Here is a 26173-nt window from a genome sequence, read left to right on the forward strand (position 1 = left end):
AGGTTTTTCAAAATTCAATCTAAGCTCGAGCACGAAAGTAACGGGACAAATATATGACGGAAACTTGTGGTAACAAAATAAAAGTCACTTCTTTGAGATTATTTGCCAAACATTTGAAAACTAACTATTTAGGGAAAAAAAAGTATTGGGACACGTTGAATTCAGGTGTTTCTTTTCTAACAGGGGTCTGGGATACAAAACAATACTGACAAATGTCAATATGTAGTTTTATATTGGGATAAATAATATTGCATTGGTTAGTTTTGTTTAAATTGTTATCTTCTCTGCCAAAATGCTTAAGAGATGTTTTTTTTTTATTTCATTTCTCGCAATATTGGTTTTGTTGGGTTAGATTTTTTTTTTTAAATCCATGACTATGAATTTAGATTTTAAATAATAATTTTCTTCCACAACTAACCATATACTTTCTGCACATCTCACTTAAAAAGAAAAATCTCCCATTAAACTTTAAGCAAGTAGAGGAAATATTGATGTTTATGAGCTATATAAACACAAATATTGGGACACATCATGGCTACAACTGTAAGATGTCCGGTTCATGCTGATTTGAGATATAAACTTTAATATTTAACATAAGTTTAATGGGAGATGTTTCTTCCTTTGAAGTCTGAAAATCCTCAGTACGTTTCCACCTAAATGACCCAGTAGAAAATCTTTCGACAAACTTTCTCTGATAAAACTCACTGATCGGGGGTAGGATTCTCTCATGTGGGTGTGGCTATGTGCTGAAGAACGCTGATTGGTCGAACACAAATGCAGACTTCTGCATTTACCTTCATACATTGTAGTCACTGAACGGCTGCAATCTTCTTTAATTAATTTCTACAAAGTTCGCTTCGTTTGTGTTTTGATCATTTGGAAAATAGAGCAAAAGAAGAGAAGCTAAAAGAAGTGGTTTCTGAATGACAAATACGCCATTCAGCTCCTACGAGTGCATTGCAAAAGATCTGTCCATCTGAATTCGCTCTGGATAATAAGCTTTTACCCTGTCGAACTTATTTGCTGAATACGATCTTTTTTTTTCCTCCTCAATTTTCCAAATGAATATGCTCGTTCTACCGCAGGAACTCTTTTGAGCGGTAGTTACCGAGCCAAGCCGAGTGTATCCGACTGGAGCCGAGTCGAGCCCAGCGTATTCGGCTGTTCGTAAAGGGGCTCATCAGCTCAAGCCTAAAATCTCATAACATCCCATTCCCATAACGAGTGACTGTTTTTTCCCTTCTTTCAATTATTATTATTATTATTATTATTATTATTAGTAGTAGTAGTAGTAGTAGTAGTAGTAGTAGTAGTAGTAGTAGTAGTGCGGACAAAAATTAATATAAAGTAGCTTCCGTTTTCAACAGTATAATATGACGTATATTGCAACAAACATACATTTACACAAAACACACAAGCCACTGTGCGGTAACAATCCATCTTAAACCTCACAAACACCGCCCGCAACATAACTAGTAGTACTAAAGTTGTGGATTACGAGGGGACAGTGAAGGTAGCACCCGCTTTCAGCTTGTGATCGAGGTGCCTTCTATGTCCAGACATAATGTAACTACTTCAGTGTTTGGAGCCTTTTATTCCACTATGCAGACTCTGGTTCGGATGTTGGATTGGACACACAGCACCAACACAAAAGCTGAGTGAACGGCGGCTTTTACATGTTCTCTTATTAACCCAGAGGGAGCTCCTAACGCTTCTGTGCTACTCTTTTAGCATCTTAGCAGCTACATCTATTTGAAGACATCACTGAGACCTACCAGTAAAAAAAACTATACCGTCTATGTTGTTAAAGAGAACTGCGAAATGACCTCAGCTTCAACTAAGGTGCGTCATTTTCGACTCGAATCCCCAAGTAGTGTTTGTGTTAGCACAATTAGCTTTAGCCTTGTTTATTTAGATAGCGTTCGTCATTTGTATAAAAGTAGAATCACTGCTGTTGATGAAAGCTCTGTTTAAAGTCACCCTAGTGTTTACAAATGTATTAAAGATGTTACAGATTTTACAGCTCTTCTGATTTAATAAATAAGGACGTCATGTTACATACAACGTAAACAATGAATGAATGAAACGCATGATAATAATGACCCAGATCTCGTTGAAAACTTATCAATTATTGGGTCTAAATTAAACTTATCGGATCCGTATATTTTCCTCCATTCTTTGAAAAACAGTTTAATTTTGTGAAGAATGTGTTTGTAGTTTCATAACGACATGGAATAAGGAGTTCCAGCAGTAGGTTTTTGTGAGTCATACTTGTCATTTTGGTGTCACTCAGGTTGGGGAGATCTTCTCAGCAGCTGGAGCTGCATTCACCAAACTTGGAGAGCTTACTATGCAGCTTCATCCAGTGGCAGAGTCCAGTTCTGCAGGGTAACACATACACACACACCACATGTTTTATTTTTACAGGTTCAATATGGAGTATGGTGCTGATCCATCCTGCTTATGTTACGCAAACACAGACATTAAGAATGTCACTTTTTAAATCAAAAGTTTTCTAATAATAAGCATTTTTATAAAGAAGTAACAATTCTATATTGTTATTTCCTCTTTAGTATGATGATAAACTGTACAATAAATAATTCTGATCCTAGTTTTTGCACAGGGATCATTAGTGTAAACGGTGACATGGCTGCCGAGCATCAGTATGATGGGATCTGTAACAACCATGTCACATCCGTCCACTGCCACATTTTGTGTTTTTGTGTCAGCTGTTATTGTTTTAGATCCACAATACTAACATTTATGAATAAGAGGAGAATTAGCAATAGTAAGTCTATAAGTTTATTACTAATAAAGTACTGGTACTGACCAGAGCATCATGGGTAATGTCACGTCCGTCCACCAGCAAAAGTTTTCACATACACGTGCTATTCAAAATCCAATATTTCTGAAAATAGAGCTTCCACTGTCAAATAATATCAGTAGTCTGTGCACAAATGGATTAGCATTATTTCAACACAGTTCTATGCATTTCTTACAACTTTTTTTTTTTATTTTATTTTTATTACAAAAATGGCCACTCATTTGACCCTCTAAGTAAATTTTAGCCCACACACACACACACACACACACACACACACACACACACACACACACACAGAAAACACAAACACACAGACAAATGCTCTGGTTTTGGTTAAGCCCATGCTATTGCTGAACCTTGTTTCCTCCAGAGGTCAGACAAAGAGCACTGTGAAGAGGAAGCTGTATGAGGAGGGTTCCCTACCTGCCTCCTCTGATGGACCTAAAAAGGTCGTCAAGAAGGCGACTACGGCCGTTGCCATGGCATCGCAAGCTACTCCGACTGGGATCTCTGTGTCCACGGCTCAGGTAGTCATCGCATCCGGGCTCCAAGGTCCAGGTTCTGGCCAGGCCCCTTTGAAGAAGCAGAAGGCTGCAGGTGAGTGTGAACAGCTGTCATACTGTCCTGTAGGGAGGGAACTACTGTAGGGGCCTTTCACAGCAGCCTCAGAAATAAGGTTTCATACCCTTCAGGTGTTTAAAAAAAAGGCACTCTTTTATTAAGATTTAGTTCCACTTTGCACTAGTGCAAATATTGTTTTCTGACTTGAAAGGCCTGGACATATTTACTTTTGCACGAGTACAACAAGGTTTACTGAAGTTTGTGTTAGCCAGTTTACTGTAAATGTCATTATTATTTAATTGAAAAATGCACATCTTAATCTTTTTTTTTTTTGCACTTTTCTTAGTTGTGATAGAGGAGAGAGTAGAGCACACATGGTAGAAGAGAGAACTTTTTGTAGACTGTTGATTTGTTATTCTTAATTTGTGACTGTCTAGATCCTCTGAGCAGGAGTTATGAAGTATTTTATTGTCACCTTGTCTTAGTTGCCATGTTGTTTTCCACCTGTAAATTGTCATTGCTGTTAGAATACCTGCGCCCTCGTCAGGTCTGTCTGTATGCATTTTTAAGCTGTGTTCATTTGTCTTGGTTGTGATTGAGATGAACTGACTGTCTGTGTTCATAAATGTCATATGTGTGCACAGATGTGACACTCAGTGCCCTGAATGACTCCGATGTCAACAGTGACCTGGTGGACATCGAGGGACTCGGTGAGGGATCCAACTCCAAAAAACTCAACTTTGACCAAGGTACAGCTGCTCTGATTGACAACCCCAGAGCCAGTATAAATAATGCAACGTTATCCCTGGTATCAGAATGTGTCTCCAGCACAGAAGGCCAACCACTGTATAGCCATAGTCTTGACTCTACTGGTCAACAGTGATTTTCTTACTGGGAGTGAAATACCGGACTTGGGTTCATTACAGATCTGTAATCAGAATTTCTTCCAGCAAACTTTAATATAGAAAACATGAGCATGACCGGAGTTGTTATTCAGTGAGACAAAAATGATGCAAAGATACAAAATGTTGAAAATGCCATAGGTTATTTGAGTAAGTACATCTTCACATTCCTCTGTGATTATTCAACTATATATATATAGTGCATACTATAATATTATAACATAAGCTACTTTCATACTTATTTCTACTTGTACTTTCCAATGTGCAATTGCAATTTTTCACTACTGTTTTTTTATAGTTATTGTATAGCTTTATTTTTGGTATTTCTTGTATATTCAGTGTTTTCCTGCTATTTGAACCTCAATTTCCTGAGGACTCTGAACAAAGGATCAATAAAGTTCTATCTAATCTAATCATTCACAACAATTATAATGACACAGTGTTTTTCTAACCAGTATACCTGAGTAAATAATGCATTGAAACACTTGTTGTAATGTAAAGAAAATTAACCATAAACACAAAACAAAAATATGTTACAAAGAAGTATAATTTGTTGAAATAACATGTTGAAGTTAAATCGCTGTTTTAAAAGTCTAATTCAAACCTATTCAGTGTGAATTTGTGTAAGATGAATGTATTCAGCCCTACTGTGTGACTTTAAAAGTACATTGGTTTGGTTTGTGGTCCACAGATAACCTGAACCTGGACTCCAGTCTCATCATGAACCCTGGTGACCTTCCTCTGCTTTCCCGTTGACTTCCACAACCACAGGATTTCATACACTAGAGACAAAACCACACAAAATAAGACCCACGGTGGCACTGGTGGACACTGACATGTGCTTGGTAGTAAAGACCATAAAGTTCCAAAGCTAATGAAGAAACTGCTCCAAGAATCAATGTTTGTGTGTTTTGTGCCTTTTTTTTTTTAACTGAGAAACCAGGAAAACAAAGCCAGTGCGGCATAGGAGATGGAAGAGTGGAACTATGAGATTTTTCAACAGTCACTTCAGCTTTTTTTTAGTAGTGTATGTTCATTCCAAGCAGATGATTTCAGCGGCTGTGAGCAAAGATCATAGTTTAGAAGATCATTTTGAAGTAGTGAAAGGATGTTTGAGGTTACGTCTGAGTGACTGTTTACAGTCTATTTTCATTGTGAATTGTCTAAATTCCTTCTTTCCACATGTACAAGCAGCTCTATTTGTAATATTTAGGCTAATAAGTTCAAAATGTATTCTAAGGTGAACATGTTTTTGTGGTTGTATTATTATAGATGTTTTTAAGTGTTAAGTAATGAGAAAATCAGGCTAACAAAGCATACAGTCACAGAAAAAAATATTAGACCACTCTTGTTTTCTTCAATTTCTTGTTCATTTTAATGCCTGATGCAACTAAAGGTACATTTGATTGGACAAATATAACAACAAAAATAGCTCATAAGAGTTTAATTTCAGAGCTGATATCTATCCATTTTCCATGGTTTTCTTGATAATAACCAAAAACACTTCAGTTCTTACATCAATATCTATGGCATTGTACTGACAAAAACAGTGCTTTTAAACATTCCATGTTTTCTTTTCTGTCTGTTTTAGTCACATGATACACACAGGAGTTAGTATTGGATTGTATAACCATTGTTTTTAATGACTTATGATGGTCTAATAATTTTTTCTGTGACTGTATTTGAGTATTAGGACCACACTGGGGAAAACAATTAGATATTTCCAAAATAAAGTAATAGTAATTGAGGAATGTACTTGTAATTTTTACAAAGATTAAGCTGTAATAGTTTGACAATTAAGTCATAATATTTGCAAGAGTACATGTATTTTCACAAGACTTTCCAGTCCAGCAGCAGCAATTTGTATTTGATAGTTTTGCTGTTGAACAAACTTTACATTATGTCATAATACACTATTTCTGAAATTCTCAAACAGATTTCTATGTCCTATATTTTCCTTGCAACTTATTTTGTTCATGTATAAAATATTGTCATTTTATTCTTCTTTTAAAACAGTTAAATTTTTTTTTTTTTTTACTCATATCAAATTTCTGCTCAGTGTGGCAATAATACTCCACTTTAGAAACCACTGATCTGTGAGTACACTAACTGAACAGTCAGATGGAGTCATCATAAAGCACATTATCGGCCAAATAAGGCATAGTGGTTGAACATCAGCTGTAATAGTAATAACTTGCGAGGAATCAAGAATATGGTTATTATAGCTTGGCATGAAGCTGGGGTTTAACAACTCGCCCACAGCTCTAAAGGTTGCCAAATACAGCTGTATGGAAAAATGTACTGATTTTAATTGAAACGACATCAACAGTTTCTATAACGAGCAGCATTAATGTGTAGTTACTTTTTATTTCATGAATTGGACCAAAATAATGATTAAAAAAGTACTCGATAGTGACAATTTTATGTGCAAAATTTGGGTACATTACATATATTCCCCTTCCTTATAAGTTAAAATTTTTGGTGGGATGTCTGCTTCCAGAATGTTCAGGAATGAAGTGGAATCCATTTCAGTGTTTCCTGTGGGCCTTTCTGCAACAGAACCCAACTCATGGTCGATCCACCCTGAAGTTCTGTTTATTTTTCTCCAAACATACCTTTGCTGATTGTGGCTAAAAAGTTCTGTTTTGACTTCATCCGTCCATAGAAATTGCTCTCAAAACACATCAGACTTGTGTAGATGTTTGGATTTTATTAGGTTTTCTCTTCTAGACACTTCCATGTCCACTCGTTTGTTCAAGTATTGCTGCACAGTGGGATGGTGCATCACTACTACTGAATTTGTTAAATCTTTTTGAGATTTTTTTTTTCAAATGGGAGTTTTCATGTCCCATTCTGACCAGTTTACAAGCAATTCTTTAAGAGATTTCTTGTTCCAGATTTCATCTTGACCTCCAGTTTCACTCAATTGCCATCTCTTAACTATATGTTGCACTGTGGAAACTGCAAGCTGAAACTGCTTTACTCTCTACCCTTACCTACATGTGGGCATCAACAGTGTAGGCAGAGTGTTACGCAGCCACTTACAGGAACTCATGTTTGCGGAGTGTTCACACAAGGTTTGAAGAGTCAAGAGTATTTAAAAGCTCTGACACCAACTTTTGCACATTCCACAATAGTGTGTTTATTTTAGTTTGCTGCTCAATTTATTTAATAAAAGTAGCTATGCATTAATCTTGATGGTAATATATTGAATAGTCTACATAAGCTGTGTGCACATCTTTTCAATTAAAAACAAATTACCAAATTATGCTACCTTCCAAGGGATGCCCACGTTTTTTGCATTTATTACATTTAACTGTAAAACACGACAGTCAGTGCATCTGAACCCAGCCCATCACCTACATAAGGTTTCACACCAATGTGTTGAACCAAATCACCATATAAGGAAGTAACTTCTTGAAGAATGGTTTTCCATTCCCCTGAAAGAGTTCACAAACTTACAGAACTCGCATCAAGCAGCATAAACAATATTCACACGGACCATTATCCTCTAATATGCTCAATTTGAAAGATGAATAGTTATTAAATGCATAATGACATACTGCTGTGTTCATTCGATAGTATATCATTACTGACCAACAGAAAAGTCCAGGGTCAGTGGTAATCAGGAAGGACAGCAGATCATATTTTAGACTACAGTTATTTGACCACAACTCTACTTGTTAACATTTAACACTACAACTTAATAATTTTAACACAATATTTTAGGAAAGGTGTAAATTAACCATTAAATACATATGCACACATCAAATCATGGATGTAAAACATGTTGGATGTAATAACACTTGTCTTTTCAGAAAGGGTTAGAGCATAATAAAATTAATCTAAAATGTTTTGGTAAAGTCATCAGTGTTAAATTAAACTATGTTAACTGAGTACACATTTCTAGATTATGTTCAACACAAAAGTGTGTTCAGATAAAAAGACAGACCTTGGTATTCATTTGCTTATTTAATGTTATTCAAGAGCATATGCAAATCATCCATATTCACTTGGTGTGTATATATTTTATTTATTTATTTATTTATTTATTTATCATTATGGCTTAATGATACATTTTGCAAACTTGTTGAAACATTCTAATTTTAAATATCTCAGAAAAGGATGTAAAATGTCCTGTACACATAAAAAGACACCATCTAGAAGTGGAAAAAACTACACAGGAATCTATAATAAACTGCTACCAAAATACTATTATCATGATTGTGGGTCTTGATGCCATTATGTCAGATGCCAGTTTGTACCCCCCCCCAACAACAACAACAAAAAAAAAAATCAAACCAAAATTTTTGAAGATGTAATTATTTCTACTTTATGTTATGTCAAATAAAAAACTGGATATAGTGCAACAAGCATCTGTATAGAACAGTAATTAAAACACATATAAAAACAAATAACCAACATTTTAGCTTTCAATTTTCTAGTTTTTATTGATAAAATGTTCTGCTACAAAGCCAAATATGTTACAAATTTATTATTTGAAGGAAGATGAAGCTGATGAAGAGGATTATATATCTGACAGGAGCAGCACATATCATACCGGCAACACCAAGAGGAGAAATACCAGTAATGATGTGCTGCTACAGCCAGACACACTTCTGCTGGGAATTTTTTGAATTTATCAAAACCTCTGGACATTTGGCTTGAAATGGAAAAAATGCATATGTCATATCAAAGAGGAGGAACTCATCAAACATCAACATAACTCTGAATGAAAGTATACAATCATTTCTATTAAAAAACCTGCTTCAAAAACAGTTACAATGTTGGCCTCACTGTCACTATGGTAACAAAATCTGAAAGTTAGATAACCTTATTTATAATCGAGCTGTTAGTTCAGCATAATGATATAGGCTAATGTTATTTACTAAATAAAGCTAAACGGTAACTACTTCCACTGAGTGGGACAAGAGACTGGAAATTGTTTACAATAATATGGGTTTTTTTTAATATCATTACACACATAAGACCCTAAATTACATAGTTATGAGGTTATTTTAAGTTCAGCTTTTTTTATTTTCAAAAGCCATTTAATAAATACAAATTGGATGAATAAACACAATATATTTCTGTATCTAATAAGGATAATGTAAAGATGTGAAGGTTTGGGGTTAGGTGTATTGATGACTGACGTGAGCAGACTTCAGTGTTTTCAGAAGATCCATGTGAGGACAGACTCCACACATCTACCTGCTAAAAGAAAAAAAAAATGCAACAAACACCAAATGACAGAAATATTCAGCTTTTTGTATTTGAGTGTCAGCACCTTATTCTTATCATATTTACAGACACATATATTTAAAGCTCTGTGACACCTTCTCCAAACCTGAGGCAGTTACAGCAGCACAGATACAGTGGAACAGATTAATGTTTATGGGGATAATGACAATATACTCCATATGGACAAAAGTATTGGGACACATGGCTACAGCACGTAAGATGTCCTGTTCATGTTGATTTGAGATGTAAAAATCAATATTTCCTTAAAGTTTCATGGGAGATGTGAAGAAAGTAGATGGTTAGATGTGGTAGAAAATTCTTATTTACAGTCAGAGCATGAAAAATATTTTAGAAATTTAAAGGTAGACCATTTAAAATCATAGTCATGAATTAAAAAAAAAAAAATCAGTGATGAGAGAAACTTAGTGAAAATCATCTCTGAGGCATTTTGAAAGCAAAGATAACAATTTAAATAAAACTACCCAATGTAATACTCATCCAAATATAAAACTATATTGCAACATTTTTCCTTATTGTTTTGCATCCCAGACCCGTTGGAAAAGAAACACCTGAATTCAATGTGTCCCAATACTTTTGTCCATATACTGTAAATCTATCTTAATACCTGCCAGTCATCATGTCCCTGTGGTTTGGTAGTCAGTCATTTTGGATTATTATTTATCATGACTAAAAGCACTGATTTGTCTTCCTCACATGTAAAAGACACTTTAAAAGACTCAATCTAAGTCAGTAAGAGATGAATGATTCTAAACTTTGCTGTGGATATATTTAATGAATATATTTAACAGCCCTCTTGGTTACATTGATATGTGGATCTATGCATGTACAGTTGCGAAAAAAATTATTAGACAATCAAAAGTCATCGAAAACCATAGTTATGCAATCAAGTACTAACTCCTGTGTGTATCATGTGACTAAAACAGACAGAAAAGAAAACATGGAATGCCTAAAATAAATAAATAAAAGCACTGTTTTTGACAGTACAGTGCCATAGATATGAATGTAAGAACTGAAGTGATTTTGGTTATTATCAAGAAAACCATGGAAAATGGATAGATATCAGCTCTGAAATTAAATGCTTACGAGCTATTTTTGTTGTTATCATTATATTTGTCCAAACAAATGTACCTTTAGTTGTACCAGGCATTAAAATGAATAAGAAATTGAAGAAAACAAGAGTGGTCTAATACTTTTTTTCCGTGACTGTATGAATGCACAGAGGTCACTGAAGTAAGTGTGTTATGATTTACTTAATATGTTTAAATCAGATTTTGAAAACTATGCAACTTCAGAACAGACAAAGCCTCATGTAAACTGTAATCCTCCGAGACTCCAGAGAACATCCTGGAACCATGACTTGATTGAAACTGACCAATGTCCTGCAGGGCTGCCATTACACACTGAATAATGTTCATCTGGAATCCATGAATTTTGATTTGTTTTTTTGGAGAAAAACAAGTAAAAATCCACTGATCCACAACCAACAACCAAGTTAATTTTCTGTTAGAGCAACTCTGCACATCAGGAGGTTGATGATTCATTGATATATGTCCATAATACTTCATAAACATAGCATTTTTTTTACTAGTTTACTGAAACAGATTCAGTGTACTATTTGACTGTTTCCCTACATGTGAACTGTCCTGACAGGCTGACACCTGTCTGAATGTTCACATACACACAAATATTCTGTTTTTTTCTCTAATTCGGAAAAAGACAATATCCCAAACAAGTTGTTTACATGGCCAATGACAATGAATATTCCTCAAATATTCCTGTTTATATGCAGCTGTAAAAACTGCTTATAAATAGTGTTTTGTTTTTTAAAGTTTCTGCTGGAGATCGTCTGAACTCGGCCTCCCTTTTTTGTTCCTTCAAAGACCATCTTGAAAATGACAGCTTTTCAACATATGCTCATACCCAGAAACCTGTTAATGTATTTCTTTGGAGTATCCATCTGCACCAGGAAGGATCTCTGTCTTTACTCAAACTGACTGTAAACTTCTTGCAGTAAAACAATTATTGTTTTAGATTTGGGTGCTTCGATGAAACTGGTCCCTAAAAACAGGACATGGGGGCTAATAATTCAAACCAGAAGTAGACTAATGTTATGAAGCAAGTTTGGAAGCACTTTGGGTGTATTTTAAAAATAAATATTTACTGAGATAAAAGAGAAACTATTTTTCAGATAAAACACATTTTTATATTTTTTTTAATTTTTTTTTTAAATACAAAAATCCACATGTAACACATAAGAAGGACATGGAAATTTCACGCGACTATTTTTTTTAATATCTTTTTATTCTCTCACAGGTACATTTTGGGAATTGAACTAATTATGCAAGGCAGAGTGTTTCACAAAAATAGGACCAATGGCCCTGTAGCTTACCGGCCAAATTAAAAGCTTTGGGAAATGTAACCAGATGCCATTTATTATCACCCAGTTCTGTGTATTTATTACATTACAGAAATAGCCCATGTTCTGGTCATATTCCAATCAGATCTGTAAAAAATTCAAATTCCAACTTGATATCATTGATACTCACTGATTTATTGGATCAGTCCACTTCCTATCTCTTATATTGGGAACATTTTTGAAAGTCGCACCAAATCCAGAATCAGATCCGGATCAAAATAATTTCAATACCTTGTGCTGACACCATCATACAGAAGCTGTATACCAAGTTTGAAGTCAATCAGAACTCGAGTTTCGGAGAAGAAGACGATAGAAATTTTTTCCCCATAAGAGCCCATGTTAAATTTTCCGTAAGTTCCCGGATCCAGAAGAAGATCCTGATCAGCATGTGACCATTATTTTTTGGTCATCTCCCCATCAGGGCTGTACTGTAGAAATTTACACTGGATATCATTTATATTTACTGAGTTATTGCATTGACCCACTTCCCATCTTTTATAATGGGGAAATTTTTGAAAGTCGCACCAAATCCAGAATCAGATCCGGATCCAAATAATTTCACTAATTTTCGTTGACATCATCATAAAGAAGCTGTATACCAAGTATGAAGTGAATCGGAATTGTAGTTTCGGAGAAGAAGACGATTGAAATTTTTGGAACAGACGACAAATGACAACAGACGACAACAGATGACAGGCGCCGCCGGACACCGCATGATGACAATAGCTTACAGCCTGTCGGCCGGTAAGCTAAAAATAACTGCTGTTGCAAAATCACTTGCGATTTATACACATTTAAATGGGCAGGTTCTGCATGTCACGCAAGTGGACACGATAGGTTACATGCAAAACCTGGAATGAGACTGCTGACTCATGAAAAACCTGCATGTCTGGATTACAAAAACCACTAGGATCGACAAATTTAACACATCTTTATGTATAGTGCTATATAAGACCATTTCCAGCCATGTTTTCCAGATCAAATGCACTGACACCTAGATAGCTTTTCATGTCCCAATTTTGGTCTTATTTTTGGCCCCAATATTTTAGTAAAAATTAATTAATTTTAGGATGGCTCAGAGCGAGAGTATATTTTTTTGCATTTATCTGAGGTTATCATTGGGTACATCCTGGGGGGGGGATATGTCTAAATTTCTCTTTTATTATTGGGTCTAAAAGCTGGAAAAGTGCCAGATACCAAAATGAACCCAGTTTCATAGAAGCACCCTTTGATATTCTGAATGCACAATATAAAGGTCCAAAGAATCCTCAAAATTGTTTTACAGACAATAATATCAGTATATCCCACATGTCTGAATCAAAAAATGCTCCATTTGGAGGAGGGCCTGAATATCCAAATGGAATACACTGTTTACACCTGTCAAATTCTTAGTAATAGTTAGATATTGGTGCATTTATGTATATGTACTTATTGCTCATCTAAACAAAAAAAAAGACCAAAAAGAATGAAAAATGAACTAATTTTATTCAGAGTTTAAGTTTTTCAAGTCTAATGTGTGAATGTAATGGTAGATATGGCAACTCAAATTAATCTCTGCAGCACTAAATAATACTTGAATATTTATTTAACTTAAATTTTTTGAGACAATGTCTATAATTTGGTAATTGCCTACCCTCTGATCTCAACAGTATTTTTGTTTCAGTACCGTCAGTATCACTCCAGAGTGACGTCTAGGAAGTCAGCATCTGCCTGTGGCTACACTGCTGTCTGAGAACACATCTGCTTCTAAACACAAGAGCGAACACTGGACACTTTTCTGATCTCTAAATAAGGTGATCTTTATTAAACTCTAATGAATGTGTGGATGACTGATGTATCCATGCTTTGGACTTCAAACCTCCTTCAAACAGCAGGAAGGAGGGGACTCACAACAACTTAAGTTTTTTGCAGAAAACAGTTAGGTTCACAGAATAGGTTGCCACAGTAACTGACTGAGTTAACCTGAAATTGCTTTGTGGAACTGAAAACTCTGAGTTTACTTCATTTCAGGGTTAACAATCTCAAGAGTTTGCACTAACCCTGTTTCCTGGAACAGGGCCCACAGCCTGGTGTGTGTTGCTGGGAGTCCCGGGGCTCACGGTGGCAGCACATAATGATTTGGAGTGATTCAGCACAAATCTGCAAAACATGATGTGCTGCTAGAGCGCGCCTCGGACACACTGGTCTCCATTACATGTACCTCCTCAGGCTGCATCGAACACACACTGGACATCCAAACACATCACACAGAGACACACTTTATGCTACTTTCCTCTGATTATCCAGTAGCTCAAAGTTTCATCTGGTTAGGGATGATTTTGAAATTGCGTTTTACACTAACCAAATTTGAGATTAAGTTTTAGACATGGGCATTTCAACAATAATGATAACTGTCATATACTATCATATCATGTCATGGTAACATAAAATGGCCACATTTAATGATTATCACAGTATAATTTAATATCACATTAATTGTCATTATTGTGATGTAAAACTTTTGCTTTTGAGGGTTTCTTTGTGTGCAAGTAAAACATGTTCTGTCTAGAAATATTGTGAACAGTTCTATTTCAAAACTTCTTAAAGACAAACAGGTGGCTTGTACATAACAGTTGGAAATAACACTATACAATGACATATTATTATATAATATAATAAGTCCATGTTCAAATAGTCAAGAACAAAACATGTTTATGTCACAGGTAGACAGCAGGGTTTCTGCAGGTATCAGCAAATCTGATTTAATACTTTTTAATGCCACTTTAAACAAATTTAATGCCCACGTCCAACTGCAGATACAGTTTTATATATAGTTTTATGACAGTTTACCATTGACAGGTTTTAACCAGGTTCTGAATAGTTCCTCCTCCAATCACTTCTGCAGAAACTTGCATTTTCCCATTTTTCCGACATTTGCTAATATTCCCTCCAGTCTTTCGCCACGGCATGAGCACGCTCACAGCACGTTGCATTCCAAGCATCTGGTGCTGTGACTTCATGTATCGGCCATAAACAATAGACAATTAAAGGGTTCCGCCTGTCAGTCATCACACTATACTTCTGATCAAAATTATTAAATGTTTATATAATCAAAATAAATCATGCATAAAAATGCTTTTTTTCTATCAAGTGTATTTAATTTTCAAATACGTCTGGACATCAAAATTAATGCTTTTTAATGCTATTTAAGGCCTTAATTTTCACAAAATTTTTTAAAACTTTTAATGCTTTTTAATGACCTGCAGAAACCCTGGACAGTGAGTTAGGCAGTTAATTAGTTCATCTCAGCTGACAGTGAATTCATCTGTTCACATCAGAGCCAATGCGAATAAGTCAAGAAGAAGCAGATGACATTGACAGTGTATTTGTGTGGGTTCATTAGCATCATACCTGCACAGGTTCCACATCAAACACAGGAGGGATAGGGGAGTGGGTGTGGGGGGGCTCAGGTCATGTGTAGATGATATGCCCTTTAGGTAATAATCTGGACTTTATGCCAAAAATTGTGAGATATTTCATGCTCTGTTGGTTCAGTTTAGTGACCCCTCACATGCCCAAATGGTATTCCCTTCACCTTGTTCCTCCAGCTGCTGGTGTGACTGCTGTCTCTGACATGGAGCTCAGTCTGTTATATGGAAGATAATCAAAAACAGAAACAACTGTTTTAGTTCAAAATGCAACAGAAAACTTGCTTAAAGTATAGCAAAACAAGTGCAATTAAACCCTCAGTGTGTCCATCCCATTTTCTGTATTAATAAAATTGTGATCTAAAATGTTCTGCAGATTCCTCTTTTGACCAAAAGCCCTATAGGTGGTTCCCAAAAAAGATAGAATCAGCAAACCCCTCAGACCGGAGTTTGGTCTTTTTTACAAGAGGATAATGTGATAATAATGAGAGTTTGGAGCAGTTCTAACGTTGCGGTCTTACATGATGTCTGTTTTCAGAGACGTTTATTTTCAAATCTTACTTTGAGATTAGATGCATACATCCACTTTCATCTCTTTGTTTCCACCCAAACAAGTAAGTGGTCTAGAAGTCACTAATTGTTACAGCAAGGGATGGGCACCATTTAGTATTGTAAAAATCTGTTACTGTCCAGTACCAAATTTCAGATTTTAATATCCATGGCTTTATTACATTTTCACATGCTGACATTTTAAAAGATAATTTAAAGTCAAGGTAAATCGAGTTATATTTTGTATGCTGTACAAGTGCTTTGAGTGAAGAAACGGTAAAACCAAACTGGAAAAGTAGTTTAAACTGAAAACTGATGCAAATTGTGGAAAACACATTTATACTGTCAGGATTACTGCTCTATGTGTGTAAAAATGTTGCTAAGCTGAAAAATAAAAGATTTCCCCCATTCCATGTAGGCCTAATGTAATTATTATCCTGGCCCCCACAGGGAAGTCAAGGGGTATTGTTTTTGGTTCGGTTTGTTTCTTTATTTCTTTGATTGCTAACACTCCAGCAGCAAAACTTTTAGTTGAATTCATACCAAACTGGGTTTATAGATTGCCAGTGACCCAGAATAGATGTCATTACATTTTGGGAAAAGTAGGTCAAAATTAACATTTTTTATGAATTTTTTAAATCTTTTTTTCCCCATTTACTTATTATGGCCAAAATTTCATGTCTATAAAAACATCAATTTTGTTTCGATTTACTTCAGACATGGCACATATATAGAGACAATTGATATGCTGACATCAGCACATGCATACACATGATGACATCAGCTGGATCGATGCCAAAACAAGCTACAATACTTGCAAGGGGTAGGGTTTGTTGTGCCAGGCACCACTTATTTCTTAAAATGGAAAATTGGTATTGAAATAGTATAATTTGTGGTTTTCCCAAAATTTCTGGGTGTCCTAGGGGTTCTAGGTGGTGTGGTTGAGAGATTTGTAAGTCTTATTATTTTGTACATTCCTAATTAGCATATCTGTACAAAAAGTTGGAAAAGTTAGAGCAGAAACATAGTTCCAGAAAGCTTAAAAAGAACATTAACCCAATGTAAATTTTTCATTCATTATAGGTGCTGCCTAAAATGGCCTTTGACCCAAATTACTCAAATGTTTGGTACAATCGCCAACCCCAATTACACCTCTGAGGTTCATGTAAGGTTAGGTTCAGCATGATATGCAATAATTTCAAGTCTGTGTTAAATATATTTATTCTACAACTGTATTGTTAGTAAAAACTTCTTTCCAGACTAGACACTAGCCTGCTCAGAAAATGACTCTGTAATATTGGATCAGCAACATAGTGACCCGTGAACAGGTAGTTAATGACAGCTGTACCAATGGTGTCAGCATCAATTGTTTAGTCTTCAGAGTAAACACCTGATGTAGTTTTTACAAGCCACATCACTTCTGAACATTCACAGATATCACATCTTTGAGGCCTGTCTCTGCCTCAGCAACACATTCTGATAGGATCTGGTGACCCACAACTAGTCTAAAGGAGGCATTTGAACAAATGATAATTGTGATAATATTAATTACCAATAAAACACAAAATATAAGTGCATTATTATTTTGACCTTCTAAGCCTTATTTTATCAGACCATAATGTCCTCAACCCTTCTGACTGCACCTTCTTAAAAACAGGAAGAAAGCTCTTTCATATCATGGTAACATGGGTGCTGCAGTATCCTGAGCATGAACGATCTTTGGTGTCATCTGAAACTGGTGACTTCATACTGGGATTGGATGTTTGTTACTGAAATGCATCAGGGGAGTTGTAGTCACACAAAGTTATTAATATTTTGTGGGCAACTGACTGAGTTGAAGAGCTGGCAGGTCCTTTAAAAAAAATTTAATTGTCAGGGTGACAGGCTGCATTCCTATATACATGTAGATATATGTCATTTTTGTAGTGTTAGTACATTTTTAAAAATATTACAAAAGCAGATCTACATTTTTAATATCACAGAACTAAAGAACAGAACCAAAGCCCCCACAGCTGAGGTATCCAGCAGTGCTTACTGATAAATGACAACAGGAAAATTGCTCCAAACTACAGCAGCAACTGCAACAAAGAGGTTTTCAGCTCAAACAAACAAGCAAGAATTTGGTAATTATTTCAACAAGTTTTTAAACAATTTCCTACATCTCGCATGTCATTTATGAAGATTTTCTTTTTTTGTATTAAAGTAAACAGCTTTTAGAGTTATTTGAAAAATTAAGAGTCACATCTCTACGGTGGGTTGCAGTTTTATGGTCAATTTTCTTTTACAGATCAAACAAGGAATGTCCTAAGGCTGGGTTATGAACAATTATGGTAGTGTCTGAGTCAGATAGGTACTATTGAGTATTGAAAATGTCATTTGAACCCAAATTTCAACACCTAAAGAGTAAATCTCATCAGTGTCAGTGCATTCAGCATGGCTTTAATTAAAAAAAAATAATGTACAACTTTAAGCAGTAACAAATAGTTTTTTTTTTTTATTTCTTATGTTAGATAGTCCTTTGAGTTTATGAACAATAAGCTGAAAAATGTTCTTACATTACAGAATAAAAATTTGTATTGTAGTATGTAATGTTATTTACCTTCTGTTGAAAACATTTTATTAACAGACAGCTTACTGTTATGGTAAACAGATTTATTTTTAAGGTTGTAAAACAGCTTAGAATGGTAAAAGTATCTAAAATTGTACATAAGCTGAAAAATAAATATAAAGACTTGTACCATAATGTGTAATGTGATTTTCTTTTTGTTAAAATACAAAATTGGTTGCATTTATTGACTGATAATGAAACAAGCTACCAGTATTGAAAATTCCAGAAGGAGCTCCACCTCTATAATCATTTAAGTACAAAAAAAAATTACAATAATTATTTCCTGTGTGTAATGGCCCATTAATTTAATTCCTAGTTTCAGCACTAAACACAAAAGCTTTAACTTGGTTTAGCTACCATTTAGTTTACAGCCACAAATGTTTATTTTAATTTTGTACAGCTTTGTTCAAAGTTTCAGAGAGCTCAGGGTGAATTAAGTGGGATATAAAAATGGATATAAAAAGAAATAAAAGCAACAATCCTTCCACTGAAGAGGGTGGAACTGGAGAAATGTAAGACAATAAAATAGTTATTTTCAGTTTCTGCAAAGGAATTCACTATCAAATAACAAATTGTATATAGTGCAAGTTGGACAGGCCAGGGCAATAAGAAAGTAGCAATAATTACACACATAACATAGATTTCTCATTTGTCAGTAATTATCATTATTGAGATAAAAAAAAAAAAAAAAAAAAAATTTCAGGGTTTGTTGCATTTAATTATGTTTTCGTTGTTTCCCTTACAGTGACATAACCATGTTTTCATGTTCAAAAAATATTATGTCATTATTTATTTGAATGTTCTACAACTGGACCTCTAAAATATTTACCGCTTGGCAAGTATTAGCCACGTTCTGACCATAAAGAACAGTTTAAACCACAGATAACCATCTGGTTTCTTTGACTTTCACTCAGGACCAAAAATCTTCCTTAAAATGGCAAATAGATAATGATTTGGCATTCACTGTGATAATTAATTAATGATCAATATGAACATTTTCAAGCATGAAAACATTTGTGGCTGCTTCCATTCTGCCCTAAATGCTCTATGAAATGTAAGTTAGTGTTTAATGAGCTAAAGCACAGTTGACTTTAGAGAAGGGAGGGACTCGTGACCTGTGAGCACCACACCCGTCCAAGTGTACTTTAACATTTTAACTTGAGGAGGACAGAAGAGTGGAGGGGGTAAACATGTCCATATACATTACCAAGTGTCTTACAAAAATAGTACCAAATCATACGTGCCATTTTTTAGAAACAAATCAAACATTAACCATTACTTTAAAGAGGAAATGTTATAAAGAACCTGATGAGGTGTAAAGTGTTCGGATAAAGCCTTATAAGCACACAATCAGTCACAAAGAGCTGTGCAGAACATGACAGGATTTGAAACAAGAGGTCATTCCAGCCTCATTAGATTAAAAAACAAACAAACAAACAAAAAAAAACAGAAGAGAGCAGGAGGAGAGGGGAGAGCGAGAAAAGAGAAAGAAAGAAGTAGCCAACTGGAAGGAAGAGAGAGAGAGAGACAGAGAGAGAGAGAGGCAAGGCAGAGTTCTCTGTGGCCTGCTGCTCACTTCACACAGTAACAGAGGCCATTTTAGTTTCACAGAAAGAAAAAGAAACAGTCACTTACCGGCTGCTGCTCACATCATAAACCATGTGAATAAATGACTAACTTGCCCTGACTGCTAACTAACTAACTAACTAACCAGAGCCTCCCCTTCTCTCCTGTCATTCAGAGTGGATGCTCTCACCAAAAGGCAGAAAACTAACCAACCACAGAGATAACTAACACTGTAAAAGAAAGACAAAACACAAACACACACGGATTAAGGCGACAGGATCACTGCGATATCAAATAAAAAATGCCAGCACTAAAAATACCACTAAAACCCACACCTCCACACAAATCAATGGGAGTACACCCAGTCTACTACAGTGACAGGGAGAGAGCAGAAAAAAGGCCTATGAGGGGTTTCTGGTTGCTCCTGCTTCTGTTCCTAGTAAGAAGGGGGGATCTGGTGTTGGGGGTGGGAAGGGGGTGGGGGGTCTGGTCCCAGTCCCAAAAATTGGCCCCTTCCAAAAAATTGAATGTCCCCCCTCATCCTTTCCTTGCTGGCCCTCCACATCTTCACCTCCTAGCCTATATGAGTGTGTGTGTCCTCCTCCTTCTGCTGCCTCGCTGGAGCCCCAGCTACGCACACTGACACACTGAGGAGGCTCAGTAGGTATAAAAACCTACAGGGCTGCAGCCTTTTTCCCCAGCCATCACTTTCTACAATACAAATCGTCATTTTCGGGGACACCAAAAAATCTGAAAAAAAATCAGGGTGTTCCTGCAGGTGTAAATGAGACAGGTGTAGAAGGACAGGTCTCTGCGAGCTACCGTTTAGGTGTAAAAAATTAATTTGTAAAAGGCGAGGGGGCTGCTGCGCCTGTGCCGAGCGCCGGGCTTGTAAGCCTGCCAAGCTGCTCGGCTGTCTGACTGAAAGAAAACGAGTGCAGGGAGGAGGGAGTGAGGGAGGCAAATAAAATGAAGAAAGTGTGGCTGAGAGAGGAAGTTCTTTCATACGCAGACTTTGAGAAGTCAGGGCTACAAGTGACAAGACAAAAACCATAAACCACAGTTAAGAGGTGAGGAAAGTGAGCGTGACATGCTAACAGTTCCGCCCGGACACACAGGAAGAAAGGGCTAAACAGAAACCAGGTGGACTGGCATTAATGCACAAATATACTGTTGAGTGCACACTGATGACTGACTTTAGTGTTGTTTCCTGCCTTTTGTCATGAAATTTGCTCATGAGATGGTGGTGAACGGGAAGGAGGCTGGACCTCAGACTGCTGAAAGTGCTGCTCTCAAACTACACAGCTTTACCAGGACTCAGACTCAGCCCACCCCACTGCTACTCTGTGTGCATGCGCGTACACACACACAGGAAAAAAGTCATGGAACGCACAAAATACGAATGCAGGGTTTTCCCTGAGTGTGCAGTAGGTTGCAGTGAGGAAAGAAATTTGGGGCTCCCCCATCAAGAACATTTAGTTTAAAATATTTTTTGACTGCTAACTATGCATTGAAACTATCCCTTCGTTTTCACAGAACTATTACAGTATTTCCATAAGTATTTAGAATGACTATCAGGGCATTATCTCTGGTATTTTTTTATTATTATTTTTTATGGCTCACAAAATTATGAAGGATTTCTTCAGGACATTGTACTTGCCCTGAGCATATCTGTTTCAATTAGCTTTTTTTTCTAGCTAATGTAATGTGAAAATGTAAAACCTGTGTAGTTATGATAATACTCAAATATTAGCATGATTTGGTAAAAAAGTCATATTGCAATTACTGTTGGCAATATTGTGACTGTGATGTTGATTTGAGTCTCCCTGCTTGATCATCAAAAAAAAAAAAAAATACTCAGACTACTAAGTTTGAAATGTGTATTATTTCCAGCTCAAACACAGAAGTTGAATTTGCATAAGAAAATATAGTGGCTTCTATTTTATATTCTTTACACAGGTCTTCTGACTACAACCACAGCTCCTAAGCCCCCCACAGAAACCTAGAGACAACCATGCTAAGGCATATAATGCAGGGGATGTTAACAACCCCAGAAAACTTCACATTTGTTTCAGTTATAAATACACAACATCATATTACTTGCTACAACACAGGACATTTTACATGTCATTGGTATCACAGAACTCCAGTACCTGTCAATAGCTAGTATCAGGCCTCTAAAGTAGAATTACTTTGCTTGAGGGAAAATAATCAAAAGATAAAAATTATAAAATGAAAAAATTATACCTAGTATTTCAAAAACTTTGATTGATTTCTCAGTTATGATTAACTCAGTCTCATTAATTCAGTCTCTGTATTTTACTCATCCTCATACACAGAGCACCTGTTCAATGATCCATATTTATGAATTTTTTTATCAACTTGTTTGTGTCTAAGAATTAATTACTTCACTTGAGATGTTGATTTCAGCATTTATGTGGTTAAAATCAACTATTGATTTACCTCTATTTCTTACCATTATTATAGCATACTACTAGATGATAAATAACACCCCAAAAAGTTAAGAATATCCTAAAATGTCAGGAGTGCTATGACAAAGCACTAAAATGGGCAGGAAAAGCCTACATTAATGACCAGTGTTCTGCTTGTATTGTTGAAGTTCTGACTGAATTTTTTTTTTTTTTAATTTTACAAAGCATTCTCCAGCTGTTTACCACTAAGCACAAGCCAGGTCACCTCAAGCAGTTTACAATATCTCAGTTTATTAGAAACAACCTGTGTGTAAAAAGTAATTTCAGTTACAAGATCTGATTATTGAACTTGTTTGTTGCTAATCAAAAGTATTTTACCAATCACACAATCTCTTTTAGGGCTGCAACTACCGATTATATTCATTGTTGTTAATTAATCCATTAATTGCTTTGTCTATAATGGGGGAAAATTACGTAAAATGTTGATTAGTGATTTACTAAGCTTAACATGATGTCCTCAAATTGTCTTCTTTCATCCTGAAGCCAAAGATAGTTTACTGTCACAAAGCAAAAAAGACAGAAAATAAAAACAGGACATATTCATGTTTAAAAGCTTTAATCAGAAAATTATATATATATATTTTTTAAAAATGCTCAAATTGATTAATCACGTACCAAATAGCAATTAATGTAATACTTGATGACTATTGGATTAATCAAATCATCGTTGCAAGAGTCAGTCTTTTCAGCTATGCTGAGGAGAAAGTTCTGGTCTGTTTAAAAGGAAAACCATTAAAGACTAATATTGCTGAAAAGCTGCTAATTTTGTTGTACGACAAAGAAAAGAGGTTCCTCTGATATAACAGGTAACAAAACAAGATAGAGTATGATTTGAAAAATGTGCAATTATAATTACACAGCTATTCACACAGTGAACACTGCACTGAAGCTAAAACTAATCATTTCGTGAGGATTTGTTGACTGATGAATTCTTTAACCACACCAGATATTTGACAGTGCCACCTCGGATTATGAAAACCTCCAAAGGGCATTTTTTAATTTAATTTAATTTAATTTAATTTTTTAATATATTTTTGACAGCTTTTAACAGTCAGCAGAATCCAGCACGCATTTTCCCTCTTAAAGTATAGGCTGAGAATAAGAGCTAAAACATTTCCTGTGCGTCTTTTCCTTTTCTAAGTTATTTCTGTATGACTTTAAGCAGCTGTGGGTTAACTGTTTGCATCATAGCAACACATTTAAGATACAAAAACACTGTTATTTTAGACGGAAATGTCATATTTAGGATGGCAAGTTTTGCTGTGTGAACAGTGTTTGGAGAACACACTGCTGATAATGGAATCTGGAAAATTTAATGGCTAAATTTCACTCTCAGCACTGTAATGTTGCAGATTGAGAGCATGTATTTTCATAGGATATTTTGTTTTCAAAGAATTTGATTTTTTTTTTAATTGTTAGCTGATTTAGAACTATAAGTATATATAACAATAATAAAAGGCCTACATCGCTTAGTTAATTAACAATCAACACACATGCACTAACTTCATCTTTTCTAGCTAATAAGATTTTATAGACTAATTCCATTCAAGTAAAATGTCTGAAGACACCAAATTTGGCACCTATGAAGTGTGGTGGGTATTTGTAATAGATCAACTGTATTTACTGTATTACTGCATTACTAAACGAGTTAATAAAGTGAGATAATCTTAATCTCACAAGACATGGGAAAAACTTGAGAAAACCAACTTCATAATTGAAAATTCAGAGTTTAAATACTATATACACCATCATGGGTATTTAATCCTGTTCAGGACACTGTATGAATATGTACACACTGTTATAACTGATGGTTATATTTGACACTTCATTTTACTCTAAACTGGATCACTGAGGAAAAGGAGGTGGAGATGGAACAGTTGTAATGCATTCATCTGCTCAACCAAATATATTAGTTTACTGAAAAATATTGTTCCTATTGAACATATCGATGAAGATATGGCCTATATGAATTACTCAAATGTACATGGTTAGACATTTACCAGTTAGAAATGTATACACTTACAGCATTGATACTGACAGTGTTTGTGCTAAATTATAGTTAGTCACCTTATTTGCTTTTTGTTTCATAATTTGCTCTTTCTTTTTCACTTTTAACCGTTTGAACACTGTATGCTTTATTACCTAAAAAAAATGTTTGTGGTGACCAAGCACAGATGATTTAGATTTATTTGAGCAGTTGTTGCACCATTTTTGACCCTTTTTTTTTTAGTTTTAGAAATCGCCTTAATTACATTTATGCCTTGATAAACTTAACAAATGGTGCCAGGCACAACAAACTCCACCCCTCGCAGGTATTGTAGCTTATTTTGGCATTGATCCAGCTGATGTCATCATGTCTATGTGCGTGCTGATGTCAGCATAAACATAAGCCACTTTTACACAGAGATCCCAGAAAAAAAGGCAAGATGGTGATCCCACCTTTTGAGTGACTGATTTCCACAGCTAAAACCAAAGGAATAACAAAGGTGAAACAGGCTGGACTTTTACACAGCGGACCTGCATTCCGGAATCAAAGGGGCAGTGACGCAGTGCAGCGTATAGTGTGATGTATAACTTGGGCGTCGAAAATACCCTGAGCATAGCGGTGTTGCTAACCTCTCCAGAGTCAGCCCATCTTTCACCGCTCCACAAATGCTAGCATGGACAGAGTCTTCCGCCCCAAGTGACAACAGCTCACGGATCTCGTCGTCTCCCCAGTTCGACATCTTTGATATGCTTGTTTACTGTACACAGCTCGTGATCATTTTTAAACCCCCACACGCGATAGTCGCACATACAATACATTATTTACACGTAACACCTTGGTTGCGGAACAAGAGGTGTTCCTTTTACATAGCGTTCCGGAATCATGATTCTACCTTTATCGCAGTTCTGTTTCTACCTCCGGAGGCGTTACAAGTTCATGACAGAAGTGGGACCAAATGATCCACCATTTCATTTACACAGATATCGTTCTGGAATAAAGGCAAAATATTCCCATAACAGAAGTGTTGTGTAGAAGGGGCTATAGACAGCATGGGTAAATTTTGGCCAATATAAGTAAATGGGGGATTTTTTTTTTTTTTTTAATTCATAAAAAATTTGAACTTAGACCTACTTTCCCCAACATGTATTCACATCTATTCTGGGTCACTGGCAATCTATAAACCCAATTTGGTATGAATTCAACCACTAGTTTTGCTGCTGAGGTGTTAACAAATAAACAAACTTTATCAAAATCAATACCCCTTCCCTGCCCTTGGGGGGGGGGGGGGGGGGGTAATAATGCACATCTAATACGTATATACTGAGTGATAGCATACTAACATGAAATGTATGCTAGCAAACTTTTATACATAATCACAGGGCAGATCAACTGGCATTATGTACTTAACAGTAAAGATGTGCATTTCTCCGCCTGTACTTGACAGATTTTCCCTATTTTTATTGTTTTTTAACGGATCACTCGTTTTTCCGCACAAATACGTAAAAGACTTGCTGCTCCGTGTCCACTAGTAAAGTGTCCGCTTTTTCCGTGCAGTTGTCGGTGAACATCGGCCGCTGTCTCCAATATGTAGCTGTGTGT

General features: G+C 35.7%; 1 protein-coding gene across 1 annotated transcript; it reads left to right on the forward strand.

The window, feature by feature from the left end:
* The first annotated feature begins 1483 nt into the window (after nucleotides 1-1483).
* Nucleotides 1484-5230, forward strand: LOC115438465 (chromatin complexes subunit BAP18). The gene is made up of 5 exons (XM_030162116.1): nucleotides 1484-1842; nucleotides 2294-2388; nucleotides 3195-3421; nucleotides 4030-4134; nucleotides 4979-5230. The coding sequence occupies exons 1-5, from the start codon at nucleotides 1822-1824 to the stop codon at nucleotides 5041-5043; spliced, it is 513 nt and encodes a 170-aa protein (XP_030017976.1). The 5' UTR covers nucleotides 1484-1821; the 3' UTR covers nucleotides 5044-5230.
* The last annotated feature ends 20943 nt before the right edge of the window (nucleotides 5231-26173 follow it).

Source organism: Sphaeramia orbicularis, chromosome 18, assembly GCF_902148855.1.
Source record: "Sphaeramia orbicularis chromosome 18, fSphaOr1.1, whole genome shotgun sequence".
Taxonomy (NCBI): domain Eukaryota; kingdom Metazoa; phylum Chordata; class Actinopteri; order Kurtiformes; family Apogonidae; genus Sphaeramia; species Sphaeramia orbicularis.